We start from the raw sequence: 14,693 nt of genomic DNA on the forward strand, positions 1-14,693 counted from the left end.
ATATACAGGCTGTGTTAACAAAATTAATCTCAAATTTGTATCAATATATAAAATTTGTATATAAAATACATAACTCCAATCCAATGTAAACTTTTAAAACTAGTAGTTGCTTTTATCTTATCATATCAAATCCTCCCTTTTTTCTTTTCAAAACAAAAACCTTGAATCCAGTTGTCCTTTGTTTAGCTTTTTTTCTTATCAATACCAATAACAACTTGTAACTAGTCCCCCTAAACAATGACAAATATCCATAACCCATTGAACAACAAAAAACCACCTACCCCACTTCTTAGGAATGTGGGCATCATATTCTTAAAGTTACTTCCTGTTGTTTGTGAATGACAGTAACTTTAGGAGATACTGAAACAAAATTTTTGGTTAATTGTCAAGTCCTGAGAGAGATAGCTTTATCATTTGTTGTCCATTCTCTGCATAATGGGAAAGTGCAGGGCTTGTCTCAAGTCCTGGCTTGAATAGTATGTTAGGCTATGTCATCTCAGCTAGTCACTTTGAAATTGTTCAGAGCAATTTGTAGTCCAAAGCCGATTTTTTTTTTCTTAGTGATGTTATCAAAGTCCTGGAAGAATCGTCATTGCAGGACCCCATCCTCCTTTTGGGAAGTTCCTGAAGTCTCTGTTAGTTATGCTCATGGTTCACTATAGAAAACTGACAAAGACTCAAACCCAAAGTCATGTATAGGAAGATAGATGAAACCTTTTTCTAGAACAAATTAGTACTCTATATGACCATTATATCATGACAAAAAGTTTAAAATAAAACCAAAAGAATATGAGATTAGTAGCAATATAAAATAGTTTGTGAATATTTCTTTTTCTTCTGTCTTCTATCAGGAGACTCTTCTGACATGAGACAGAGATTTTGGACCGCACTTTAATAAGCATGCATGGGTTTAGAGAGGGAAAGCCACACGTGAACTCCAAAGCCAGCTTTAATCTTTAATTAGACTGGGATTACCAAAAGATCATTTTCATTATATGTCTGTAAAGAATAACAGAAAGAAATATTTGGGAAGATTCATAAAAATTTATCCTGCTGGAAATGTGGTATACCAATAGGCTAATATACTCTTTTTCTTGAGACTTTTTTTTTCTGGATGATTTGTCCGTCCTTTTTCTTCAGAGGTCTCATTTGTGCAGTGGTCTTCAGATTCCTTAGCTGAATACCTTTATTCTCCTGAAAAGACAGGAACAAAACCCTTCTGCAACCCTAGTATTGGGAACATTCCCTTTTGGCAAGTTAGATCTAGTCAAGTGAAAAAAGCATTTATTAGTTTTATAGGTTAGTTCAGATTAAGTGGCCATGCTGTTTGATGATCTCTCATGTCTTCTAATTAAGAGGTGTCTCTTGATCAAATCGAATCTTTTCAATTTTGATGGTATCTGTAACTTTTCTTCTCCTGTGTAAACAAAAGAAAAACCCTTCCCCAAAGTAACACATGTCCTGATTTCCATTCCAAGGTCAGTATATCTTTAAAGTATATTGACTGATTTAATTCTGTAGTTTTTTCTACTATCCAATGTCGCTCCACAGCTGTTGTTTCTTTCTCATTAGAAAGAAAATTCAAAGTTAATAAAGCATCATGCTATCTATTTCTGATTGTATTTATTATCCCTTTATGTTTATTTAGCATATCCTTTGGAGTTTGATTTGATCTTTCTATAACTGCCTGCCCTGTAGGATTGTGTGCTATGCCTGTAATATATTTTATGTTATAATAAGCAAAAATGGTTTCATTTTCTTAGAGACATATACTAGAGCATTGTCTGTCTTTGGTATACCCATGATGTGGGTTTCTAGTCTATATGTGAATATGTTTTATTACCATTTGTTAATAAAGAAGCTGTTTTGGTCTATGGCAGTACAAAATATAGGTTGCTAGGAAAGCTAAACTTAATTCAGGGAGAAAGAAGGTGAAGTCAGGAGGATGCCATGTAGCCACTCAAGTACAATAGGTAACAAACCACAAGCCTTGTGATAAATATGAAATAATAGAAATAACAGAAATGGGTTGATTTAAGACATAAGAGCTAACTAGGAATATGCTTAGTCATTGGCCAAGCAGTGTTGTAATTAATAATAGTTCTGTGTGATTATTTGGGTCTGGGTGGCCAGAAAATGAAAGAACAGTCTTTGCTTACAAATGGCACTCAATGTGGGGCAAGAATATCCACATAAAGCCTAAGAAAGTTTTTTATTTTTTTTAAAAAGGCATTTAGACCCACAAAATCAGAAGTCAGCTTGAACTTCTTGGTAGCCACATATTTTTAAAAAGGCTCTGTTTGCTGAATTCGAGCTGAAGAATGGCTCCTTAAAGAGAAGGCTTCCCGACTCAATGTTAGCTGGAAAAGCTGTGAGACTCCGTTAAGATATGGCTTCCTGATTCCTACTGGTAGCATAAATGACTCTGGATTCAGGAGGTCCTGTCATAGAGCACTTGAATGGGGTTTGTGGGAAGCATGCTGCAAATTACTTGGTGGCAGCATAAGCCAACTTCTTCTGAGAATTGAGGTGGTAAACCTGACTCCCAGACCTCTGCCATGTAGGAAAAGCCAAGCAGGGTGGAACAGAGAGTTGATAGACACTGAAGAAACTCTCTATGTAATTTGCCTTCAATGTGACAAGGCTAGCCATTTGAGCAAGAAACTGCTGTTACCTAGACTGCTTAGTTGCATGCTATATAAACTGGTCATGCAGGACCCACAGAAAAATGATTGCTGAGCTTGCCTAAAAAAGTTGAGGCAGTCCTTCAGTGTTCCTGCTACGTGAGTTTGCCAGACATTCTGTAGGTCACAGAAGAAAGTGACTGACAATCTGCCCATATAGGCAAAACAGTTTTTCAAATTTTCTGCTTCATGGAAAAATCTGCCAGATAGTATGGGCCTGTAGGCTGAAGAGGGATGCTCCAACGTTACAGAAGAACTTGGGTTGACTGTCCAGGCAGTGAAAAGTCTCTGTTGATTCTAGAGTTTTGGAAGTTGCTTACAATGTACTTCCTATTTACTCAGATAATATATCCTTCTGGGGATATACAGAATAATAGAAATGGGTTCATTTAAAATGTAAGCACTAACTAGAAATATGCCTAAGGCATTGGCCAAACAGTGTTGTAATTACTATAGTTGTTGTGTGATTATTTGGGTCTGGATAGTCAGAAAATGAAAGAACAGTCTCTGCTTACATACGCACAATGGCCATAATGTCTAGCAAAAGTGTGATTACTGAATCAGCCTTTTCTTAACTCAACGCAGTTGCCCATTGAAAATCTGAATAGGTATCAATGGTGTGATATACATATTTTAGTTTTCCGAATTCTACGAAATGGAACACATCCATCTGCCAGATTTAGATTTCATTTCTTTGAGTACCCTTTGGGTTACTTCCTGCAGGTAGTGGTGTTTGGTTGTATAAAGAACAAATTAGAAATTTCCTTGGCTGTTGCCATGTGATGGGAAAGTCTTTTTTTTTTTCAAAAAAGCCTTCACTATTGACATATTGTTTTTAGTGAAATTCTGAGACTTTCAGCACATTTCCAATCACTAATTAATTGATTTCTGTCATACATTGTGCTAGAGGACCTAGCAGACCTGTATGTGATTGGATGTGTGTTATGTATGTGAGATGATTCCTGTTCCTGATTATAATTCATAACTGAATGAATAATGAAGTCAGTTCTATATCATCTGGTAGAAATCCAACAGTCTCAATCATTTTACTTCATTGTACAGTGATCTTAGCCTCTTCTCTGAACCAGGTACTCAATTATAATTGTGGACTGGGCTCTAAAACACCTCTAACCCAAATCTACCCAGTCATTAGGAATAATTCTACTATAAACTGACCACAAGTTTAACATTTGCTTAACAATAGGTGAATGCATGCCATATGAGACTGTTGCTTCCTTTAATGTCCTTAAGTCTAAAATGTCACAGGAGTCTAGTTAGCTGTAACAGAGACTCTGCCATTTGGCAATTCCTTTAAGGTTACTGGATATATTAAGGTTGGTTTTCTGAAAATCTTTGACTGTTCCTCTCTATTCTTATAATGCAATGCTGAATTTGGCTCTCCATTAATTTTTTCTGTCTGGATTTGAATATCTCTGTGATCTGTTTTATTAGTTTGTTCTAAGGCCTATTTCTTAGCACTTAGCGAAACCAACTTTTTTAGTGATAAGACAATAATGATAATTCTGATAATATAATTAACATTCCATAAATCCCATCTAAATTAGATATCCTCTCAATTAATTGTTCCATGTTCAAACTGTCTAGCATATTATACAGAGATTCAAATTCCTCAATTATAATTGTTTTTCCCATTTGTCACTGTGGGAAAAAAACTCTCTTTTATGTAATTCATGCTTTTATGAATTCCCAATTGTCTTACCAAATCTACTGATGATGTTGATGAAGCTGTGAGGCTGATTGCTGCTGCATAGAACAGTAAAAGCCTCTCTGGATTTCAAGGCAGCTACCTAGTTTGTCAGCAGCCCAAGAAGGGGATTCAAGGAGAGCCTGCAACTGTGGAAAAGAGAGAGGGGGAGAGAGATGTCTGTCTGAAAAACACACAGGGGATTTTGCTCAGGGAAAAAGCACATGTGGCCGGTGGAGGGGGTGGCTACCTAAAGGCAGAACCAGCCAGTTTGGAACCCAGGTGCCTCTGGAGTTTGGATATAGCATCTAGACACTGTTTCAGAGAGGTTATAAAAGGAAAATCCCAAACATTTTCCCAAAGCTTGGGGATAAAAGAAAAGAAAGTCTGACCAGGTGGGATGGGAGCACCATGTGCAGCTCTACCCTGTGCCCATGGCTAAGAAGCCTCAGGCAAATGACTTTTTCATGAATTCATACCCAAAGCATTGGGTGCCAAATATAGCACAAATAATAAAAGCCCAGAGACAGATATTGGGGTTCAACCTGAAGAATCAGAAAAGCAAAGCAGCCAAGCCACTAGAGAGCTCTTACCTCTAAGAAACCCTCACACTGAAAGAGAGCTAGTTCCTATCTCCTCCCAATTTATATTCCTCTTTAGTGCTAGGATTAAAGGTGTGAGGCACCACCATCTGGATCTGTTTCTGCACTGATCTTGTGCAGCCCAGAGTGACCTTGAACTCACAGAGATTTGTAGTGATGAGGCGAACAGGCCTGCTTTTCGTCCCGCCTGGCTCCCGCACAGCTAGCTTCACCCGAAATAATTACATGGAAACTGTATTCATTTAAACCCTGCCTGGCCCATTAGCTCTAGCCTCTTACTGGCTAACTCTCACATCTTGATTAACCCATTTCTAATAATCTGTGTAGCACCACGGGGTTGTGGCTTACTGGGAAGATTCTAACACACGTCCATCTTGGGCTGGAGCTTCATCGCGTCTGACTCACTGCCTTCTTCCTCCCAGCATTCTGTTCAGTCTACTCCACCTATCTAAATCCTGCCCTATCAAAAAGCCAAGGCAGTTTCTTTATTAACCAATGAAAGTAACACAGATGGATGACCCTCCTCCATCAGAGATCCATCTGCCTCTGTCTCCCACATCCTGGGATTAAAGGTGTATTACACTACTGCCTGATCTCTAATGACTTAGTTTTATCTTCTGGTCTTCAGACTAGCTGCATTTATAAAACATATATAAAATATCACTATAGTGGAGGAGCAACAGTGACCTCCACTGTCTCTTCTTCCCCTATCCAAAATGGGCCTGCATATCTTTCTAAACCTCTCTATACTACTTCCTTTGTCTCTCTATATGATCTTTGTCCTCCCAATCCTCTATTTGAATTTTTTGCAAACCTATCTTTTGTTCTAGGTAATTAATAGAATCTCCTCCTTGTATTTATTAGGAGCAGTTTATAATCCCAAGCAAGACAAAATTTTCAACATTTAAACATTATGTTTAGACGAAATCTAAACATAAAAGTATTTGCATTTGAATCAGCTAGTAAGATATCCATATAATGATAAATTATAGATTGATAAAATTGTTCATGAATTATTTCCAATGGCTGTTGTACAAAATATTGATACAGGATGGAGATGTTTAATATCCCTTGAAGAACTTTCCACTGATACCTTTTAACAGCCTGGGAATTATAAATAGGCACTGTGAAGGCACATTTTTCTCAGTCCTGTTTTTTGTAAAGGTATAGTAAAAAAGCAGTCTTTTAAGTCAATTGCTATAATAGATTATCCTTTGGGTAATAAAGAAGGCAAGGGAATGCAAGGAAATTCTCTATAATGTGCCCACTGACTGGATCACCTTATTAATATTTCTTAGATCTGTTACCATTCTTTGTTTTTAATGACAAATACAGAAGAATTCCTATCAGAGTCTTTTGGGTAGCAGCCCCTTAGGCCCCTTCAGGGTCTAGTCAAGATGCTACAGCCCATGAGGGAAATAACTACAAGATCTGAGTGTGGGTGAAAGAAAATGAATCAGCTCACACAGTTCTTCTCATAATTTTTATTGTCCGTTTTTTCTCCTCCAAATTTTCTAGTTTATGTACACATAAAGACACAATCATCAATTCTCTGGCAATAACAAGGTTACAGGACTTGCATTTTTTCAGGGTCATAAAAGCAGATAATAAGTACACAAACTGTAATTATATAACTGTAACTGTCAGCTTTATGATTCAAAGTGGGAATGGTTTGTGAAAGACTTTGTGGAACTCTTAAGGGGGGAGGCAGTTAATTAAGAGAGGGAAATTAAATCATTAGAGGAACTTAGGAGGGGAATTTGTGTGTTTTGTTACATTTTTAAGTGACTAAGCAAAGAGCTAAAATGTTATCAGTAGAAACCATGAACAAGACAGGAATCATCTTTTACTCAGTTTGCAGCTTTTTCCCAGGGGGCAGATGGAGTATCTGGTAATTAGACAACTACATAAACAAGCAGGGGAATACTGCTGCATTTGATCTGCATCAGCATTTCTGCCAAATGTTTAGCAGGCTGGTGCGGGGGGGAGGAGTCAAATATAAGAATTACATTTACACCTAAGTGATAGAACAAGGAGGAGGACTTTTAGTAACATAACAAAAAATCAGGACCATGACTCTTTCCAGCTGTCTGGACTAAAATAAACTATGGCTTTGTTCCTGTGGTGTCTGTGAAAAAAGCATTGTGTTTGTTCAGAGTTGGGCAAATGGTTAATACCTTGTTTCTGTTATCTCATAAGGTTAAGAGAAAAATGGTTAATCTTCTAAGCTAAGATCTTGTATCAATAAACTGAGGTGAAAACATTAAGTACAGAGCATTAGTAGCCTGTTTAGGATTATAACAGCGTTAATTGGGATAGCACTTTCTATATTGGTAGAAAGTGAATCCAAGGCAAGCATTCTTCCTGTCTTCTCTGAGGGCTAAACATCAGCCATTTCGGACATACATGTCTGAAATGTCCTTGGGTGTATGTGAATGTCTCAGTTGAGATCTCATTGTCTGGACATTAATACTGACCAACTGCCTGCCGAAGGAGATAATAGCAGAGGGGCAGACTTCTAAGTTTATATTGGGGAAACTGGAACATGGATCTGGTTGTGAGAACAAAAGTTTTTGCTGTGTGATTACTTCACCAGAATCTCACATCGCTGGAGGGAGTCATCCAATATACCAATGCTTAAGGGAAATTGTGCCCAATAAACAATTAGCACATTGTAGTTCTGTCGGAAAAATCTCCAAGCTGTAATGTAAGGGAAAGAACTGGTGTGGGACAATTCTATATTCTGTCACTTATGTTTTAAATAAATGCTGATTGGGCAGTAGCCAGGCAGGAAGTATAGGCGGGACAACCAGACAGGAAGTAGAGGTGGGGCAATGAGGAGTATTCTGAGAAGAAGGAAGTCCATTCCTCCCCAGTCCTCTCCAGACACTGAAGAAGCAGGATGTAACCTGCCCTGCTGAAAAAGATACTTAGCCATGTGGCTAACTTAGATAAGAATAATGGGTTAATATAAGTTATAAGAGTTACAAGAAGCCTGAGCTAATGGGCCAATCAGTTTATAACTTATGGAGACCTCGGTGTGATTTTCTTTGGGATTTACTGGGTGTGGGAACTGGGTAGGACAGAAACCTCAACAAAGCAGGCCCTCATGTTACAAAGAACTATGGCTTCACACAAGAAATCTGCAAGGAGGACAGTTAATACATTCAAAAGGTAGCATTCCTTATCGCCTTACAAAATAAGGTTATCTCCATCAGATGTGCATCTGGTGGGTTGACCTCTGAACTCTCACTGTATAATTCTGCGACCTGCCAAGGACTGATTGCTTCTTCAGTATGTTGATCATTTGGCTGCTCCTGTACCAGCTGTTCTAATGTCTGTAATTTTTCTTATGTTAAAGGTTCCACCCAGATGGGATTTTCAGTTAATCATTTTAAATGTAGGGAAGTTGGTAACTTTGAAAGACCAGCAGCTGTTGTGTCTTGCTTATGCACAATCTGAACAGTCAGTGACTCTTCTTGATAATATCTTTTTTATATTTCTCTCAGAGGCATTCTTTATTTTATGGTTTGTTTCTGAGATTGAGGAATGCTAATCTGGGTTTACCATTGTTGTAACAAGTCACACCTCCATAAATTCATTGCTATTGGTCACATATGGCTTTAATTTCCCTACCTATCCTACTGGCCCTATACGTTTGGCCCACCTTGTTCTTTTTTTTAAATTCTTTTACCAGAGGTAAAGTTCCAACACCTGGAAACTGAATATTTACCTTCTGAAGAAGCCATTCTGGATGCCAAGATGTTGGAGAAATTATTGTTACATCCAAACCTATGTCTATAATTACAATGTCATTCACTTGTGTTTTTAGCTTTGTTCTTTGAACATTTAAAGAAGCATTAAGTTTTTCAATTGCTCTGTGGATGAGTTTCACCAATACTGACAGGGAATGTTTGAAATAAATTTGAGATTGGCGCCTGTAAGAGGTCCCTAAGGTGTTTCCCAATGGCAAAGGATTATCTTGTCTGTCACTTGTTGATCTGCATTAATTGGTCCAATGTTGGCCTTTGCTGTACCTTCTGCATATTTCAGAAGGTCAGGTCTTCTGTTTGGATCATGTCTTGAAAAAGCATTGTTTCTAGGAATGCCTTGCCTTTTCAGATGACCTTATTTACCACATTAAAACATCTGACCTTTTGAACTTTCTTAAAATTTTTAGAAATCACTTCTATCCAAGTATCATCATAAGTGTGAGATCCAATATCAACTATATTTCAGATCCATTCATCTATGGGGTCTGATCTTGCCTTTAAAGGCCTAATCATCCTTTTGCATTCTGAATTATCATTATTAAAAGCCAAGGATTCAACTTATATTTGTCTAGCTTCTTAGTCCGATAACATTTTATACACAGCTAAAGTCAATCTTTGTTTTAAAAAAATCAGTGAAGGGTTTTTGGAGCCTTGTATAATTTTAGTAATGAATCAGTCCTCTTTCCTGATTCTTCATCCCTGTCCCAAGCATCCAAAGTTGCTGTACAACATATGGCCAAGATGTGATCATCAAATCTAAACTGTCTTTGCAAATCAGCATGCTCACCTTCATTGAGGAGCTGGTCTTGGGAAATTTCCATACCTCTGGCCCTACTTCATTGTTCTGTGATCCTAGCTTCCTTTCTCCCCCTTATTTTTCATTGTAACTGAGAACTACCTTCTAAGATTGCTGTAGCTAAAGCTTTTCAGTCTTGTGGGGGTATTTCTGTTCTGAGTTCTCTATGAATTTAACATTTGTTTCACAGAGTGTGAATGCATACCATATGAAACAACTGCTTCTTTAAATCTTTTCAAATCTAACATTTCTACAGGATCCATTTAACTTCTGATAGCCTTGGGGCTGCCTGTCATCTGGTACTTGTTCTTGTATGATAACTGGATATTGGTTTTCTAATAGCCTTGGGTTGTTCCTCTTCAGTTTCATAATTCAATGTGGTAGGTTCTGTTCTAAATTACTCTGTCTGTGTGTGAATATTTGTCTTAGTTTCATTAGTAGATCTTTCTAAGGATTGTATTTTATCAGTCAATTTTTTTATACTTGGAACCAATATCAAGCTACTTTTTAAAGTATATAACATGAATTACCAAAGTGATAATTATAATTAACATGTCAATCCCAGCTAAGCTGATTATTCCTCCATTTAATTTTTTTCATTTTCAAACCATACAGCGTCCTAACTCTCTGTATCATAATATTGTTCCCCATTCTTAACGTTAGAAAGACTTTTGTTTTGAAATTTTCTTTAAAGACTTTTGAATAAAATTTCATTTCCTCCTTAAGAATTCCTGGGTGTCTCACCAGATCTGCTGACTTCTCAGTTTTTCTACAGCAGCAGTGTTTGACTGTGGGGAGTGCCTCGGGGTACCTAGGTAGCCAGGCTAGTACCGTGTGTCCACTGGAGTGGCAGCAGGAGGCTGCTGCACTGCACGATCTGGGTCGAGAGCACTTGCAGCTTCTTGCATATCTCCAGGGGCTGAGGGTGTGCAGCAGTGGCAGCAGCAGTAGAAGACTAGCAGGTGCAGGCAGGTGTCAAGGCAAGCAGGCTGGTCCAGGGAAAGCCCACAAGCTTCAGGGAGAGGGAGTGAGCCACCTGAAAAATGGACACGGGGGAGGGGGATGTGCAGGAGAAACCTGCTTGGCAGGAAGTGAGGGCACAGAACTGACTGAATGACAGCCAGCAACTGCCTCGGGATCAGGTATCAGGGTAAAAACTGGATTGATCAGAGAAACGGTGGGGGAAACAACCATTGGACTCCTCTCTCTTTCCTTCCTCCATCCAAAAAGGGCCTGTGAATCTTTCTAAGCCCCTCTTTTCTTATTAAGCCCCTGCTAATAATTCATGGGTCTCTCTCTATATGTCCTGGGTCCTTCAAAACTTCTATGGCTAATTCTGGTCAGCTAGTAGCTAGCTCCACCCTCTGATTCAAGGTAAACTTTATTGTTAGTACCAGGAGTGTCCGAGTCTGGTCAAAATATCAGTGAGACCATGTAGCCCTGGCTGTCTTCAAACTTGCTGTAAAGACCAGGCTGGCTTCAAATTCACAGCGATCACTGCCCTTGACTCCAGAATGCTGGGGTTACAGATGTGCACTTTTCTTGCTTTTTTTGCATGGCAAGTTTCTTACTCCAAACATTGTAGTAAATTTCAGTTTGGGTATATCGTAAATGCTGATATTCCTATGTGCTCCCAGGTATGGCTATTGTTACTCAAAAGGATTTCACCATTTTGAATCTATCAGTGAAGGTTTGTGAGAGGGTAATATAAAGTAGCCTTTACAACCTCTGATTTATAACTCCTAATATATGTTCTAAGTGCCTTGTGGCCATCGGCCATTAGTTCTCCTGCCTGGCATGTGTGAGTGCCCTGTGGCCATCTGTAATTTGCATGTGTGAACAGACAAGATTCCTAACCACCTACGAAACTAAATTATTATTCTTTATGACTCAATTGGCAGGTCCCCCCCCCCCCCCCGTCTGTCAGTAGTTTCTTCACACACAGTGTTTAGTACTTTGCTGAATACATGAGCTATCTGGCTTCATGGTTCTCTTTTTCTCAGTGTGCCTCTTACCTTATGATACTCTGTCCCATCAACTATAGTCACTTTGATTTTCTTGATTTCTCAACTCCATTTCTGTCATCAAATTGTCTACCGTTTGTTACTTTGTGTTTCCCTCCTGGCAACACAGAATGTCTTCCAGGGCAGTAAGTTAGTATATAGTCAGCTTTTTTTTTTTTTTTAGAGTCATTTATTTATTACGTATACAGTATTCTCAGTATTCTGTCTACATGTGTGCCTCAGGCCAGAAGAGGGCACCAGATCTCTTTACAGATGGCTATGAGCCACCATGTGGTTGCTGGGAACTGAACTCGGGACTTTTGGAAGAGCAGGCAGTGCTCCTAACCACTGAGCCATCTCTCCAGCCCCCTATAGTCATCTTTTCACCGCTGTGGCAAAATACCCAAGAAAGACAACTAAATGGAAAAACTTTCTTGAATTCCCAGTTTCAGAGATTTTAGTCCATGATCACTGCATTTTGTCACTGTAGACTTGAGGGGACACAGAGTGTGAGTCTTCTGACCCTTGACTTGTGCAAGGTTAGCAGTCATCCTACTGGACAGTAGTCCTCAAGACAGTTCACACATACTACTTCAAGACTACTTCCAAGTGGAACGGTTCTTCAGTGTAGTAGGGACACACACAGAAATCATTGAATGAGGACTAGATCTTTCTCTTCAGGCTATGACAATGGTAATAACTTCTTAAGGACTACCCTCAAGTATCAGAATTGAAACAGTGATCAATCAGACCACTCCTTGATCAGAACTGCTAGAATTATGCATAGCCCTGCCCCTCCCCCACCTAGATCCAAAGCTACGTCAGCCCTTGAAGATGGACTTGTGATAACAAGGCTCTTTTGGTGTTTGTTGTCACAAGTGTAGCCACATTAAATAAAGCTGTCTTTGCTTGTTCCCCCTGACCCCCCCCCCCCAAAAAAAAAAACAGAAACAAAATAGCATCCTGGTTTAGTTTGATTTGGTTTTGAATATTTGTTTTCTTGGTTTTGAGTGAGGGAGGTTAAATCCATTCACTCTATTTTGGCCAGAAGTCATTACTACTCTTTACATCTTTTTGTTTTGATTCAAGATCAATATATGGCAGGCGTTACCTGTCATGTTTTTGGTTTTTATCAAAGACATTTCACTACTTTTTCATGAGCCATGAATTGACATTCCAGGCTGGATTTGTCTGTTTCCTCATCAGTAATCAGGTTAAATTTCTGTACTGCTTTCTTGAATGGGACTTTAAGTGACCTTTCATGCTGAGTTTGATCACATGTAAAGTAGAATGTTGAAGATCTTCAAATTATTATTTTTATATACTGTAATTTGAGAATATCCAGTGGCTGACGGTGGCACTTAGGAGGTAGGAGCTCATGGATCTCCATGAGTTTGAGGCCCAAAAGGTTTATATAACAAGTTTCAGGACAGTCAATGCTACATAAGGAGACCTTGTCTCAAAAAACAAACACAGGAGGAGAAAGGAGAAGAGGTGAGAAGAAGAAAGGATGAACCCATGGAATTTTGAGACCTTAAAGATCCTATTCTCAAACTTCTTTTACATGGCTGTTTTTGATAACCTTGTTGCAACTAATTATTACTTGGTAGTTACAAAATCTTTTCAACATCAGTTAACTAGTGTTTTCTTGAAGACCTACCCTGCTTTTCTTTTTGAGTATCATTAGGAATTCAGATTATCTTTACATTATATTGTATTTATTGTATTTCATTATAATTTATTATTCCTCCTTTGTTCTTGCTTTCTCTTTGTGTCTATCAATGTGTGTGTATGTATATGCACACACACACACAAACACACACATGCACACATAGATCAAATCCATGGCCTTGCACTGCTACGCAAACACCATGCCAAAGAACTGCACCACGGCCCTTATTCATTGGAACACAAAAATAATCCAGATTTGGTCAATGTGATCCATGTTGCCATTTAACCATAAAGTATGGGTTAAAGTGGGCTATTTTAGGCCTCACATAATCTCTACTAATCTAATAATAGGAATAGAGAAAAGCATCCCTAGGTTGGATGCTTGCTCAGGCCCTGTGCATGACCAACCCAGAGTGAGACTTGAGTTGAGGAGAGTTGCTTCTACTATCAACATCTCCTAGTTCTGTTTTTGTCTCCTGTTTTAGGCGTGTCACCTGGTTCTGTTCCTGTCACTTTTGTTAAAGGCACACACACACACACACACACACACACACACACACACACACGACACTTGCTCTTCTGTTGAACACCTCTGTCCTCCTCCATGATTACTTTCAGTATCAGAGAGCAGCAATTTGCCATTGAGTCCCCACCCAACTGTACATGCCTCAAAAACTCTGTCCTCTGTGACCCTGTGGTGGCCTTGGCCTGCCTCTTCTGTACCTCAGTAAGGCTTTTCCAGTAAACCAATTCTCTGTTTTTCTATTTACAGAATCTTACCTAGACATATGACCTGCTGCCTCTGCAAATATAAAACTGATATTGAGGTTGTCTGCAAGACAGTCAAACTGCATTGCCATACTGGATGTCTGACAAACACCACACATTGTCGTGAGTCTCTTGCATGATGAATATTTTAATTTTATGTCTTACTTTTTAACTAGTTATGAAAAAGACTCATCCACACCTTCTCTTTTGCTGAAAGTTGGATTCTCAGCTATTATTGCATGATTAGATAATAGAACTGTTCCATATGCAGAAAGAACAAGAGAAAGGGGTAAATGGGAGAGAGATAACATAGATGACCACAGACTCTTCACTATGCTGTCTGCCTGGTATCCTGTTTCCAAAAATTACTTTTGCATATAGTACACTTCAGTCTGTAAGCTGGCTTTATGTACATTAGGTCTCAAGTGATCTCCTACTTTTGATATCTCTAGACAGATTTTGTTTGGTTTCTTTTCTTAATTTTATAAGTGATGCCTTTTTTTAAATTTATTTATTTATTTATTAAAGATTTCTGTCTCTTCCCTGCCACCGCCTCCCATTTCCCTCCCCCACCCCCAATCAAGTCCCCCTCCCTCGTCAGCCCAAAGAGCAATCAGGGTTCCCTGCCCTGAGGGAAATCCAAGGACCATCCACCTCCATCCAGGTCTAGTAATTTAGAATCTGAGAGCAG

The 14,693-nt window shown here is 38.8% G+C and overlaps 1 protein-coding gene across 1 annotated transcript in view; it reads right to left on the bottom strand.

Moving 5' to 3' along the window:
- Window positions 1-1,127: 1,127 nt before the first annotated feature.
- LOC121436248 (DNA repair protein RAD51 homolog 3-like) overlaps window positions 1,128-14,693 on the bottom strand; it is a 56,642-nt gene continuing 43,076 nt past the window's right edge. Inside the window, exons 10-11 of the mRNA XM_041636022.1 lie at window positions 4,405-4,538; window positions 1,128-1,194 (exon numbers count right to left, since the gene is read on the bottom strand). Coding sequence (XP_041491956.1) covers window positions 4,410-4,538 — 129 coding nt within the window. The 3' untranslated portion in view covers window positions 1,128-1,194; window positions 4,405-4,409. The remainder of the gene's footprint in view (window positions 1,195-4,404; window positions 4,539-14,693) is intronic.

This window comes from Microtus oregoni, unplaced genomic scaffold, assembly GCF_018167655.1.
Source record: "Microtus oregoni isolate MIOR12 unplaced genomic scaffold, Mior012 000048F_ref0000485, whole genome shotgun sequence".
Taxonomy (NCBI): domain Eukaryota; kingdom Metazoa; phylum Chordata; class Mammalia; order Rodentia; family Cricetidae; genus Microtus; species Microtus oregoni.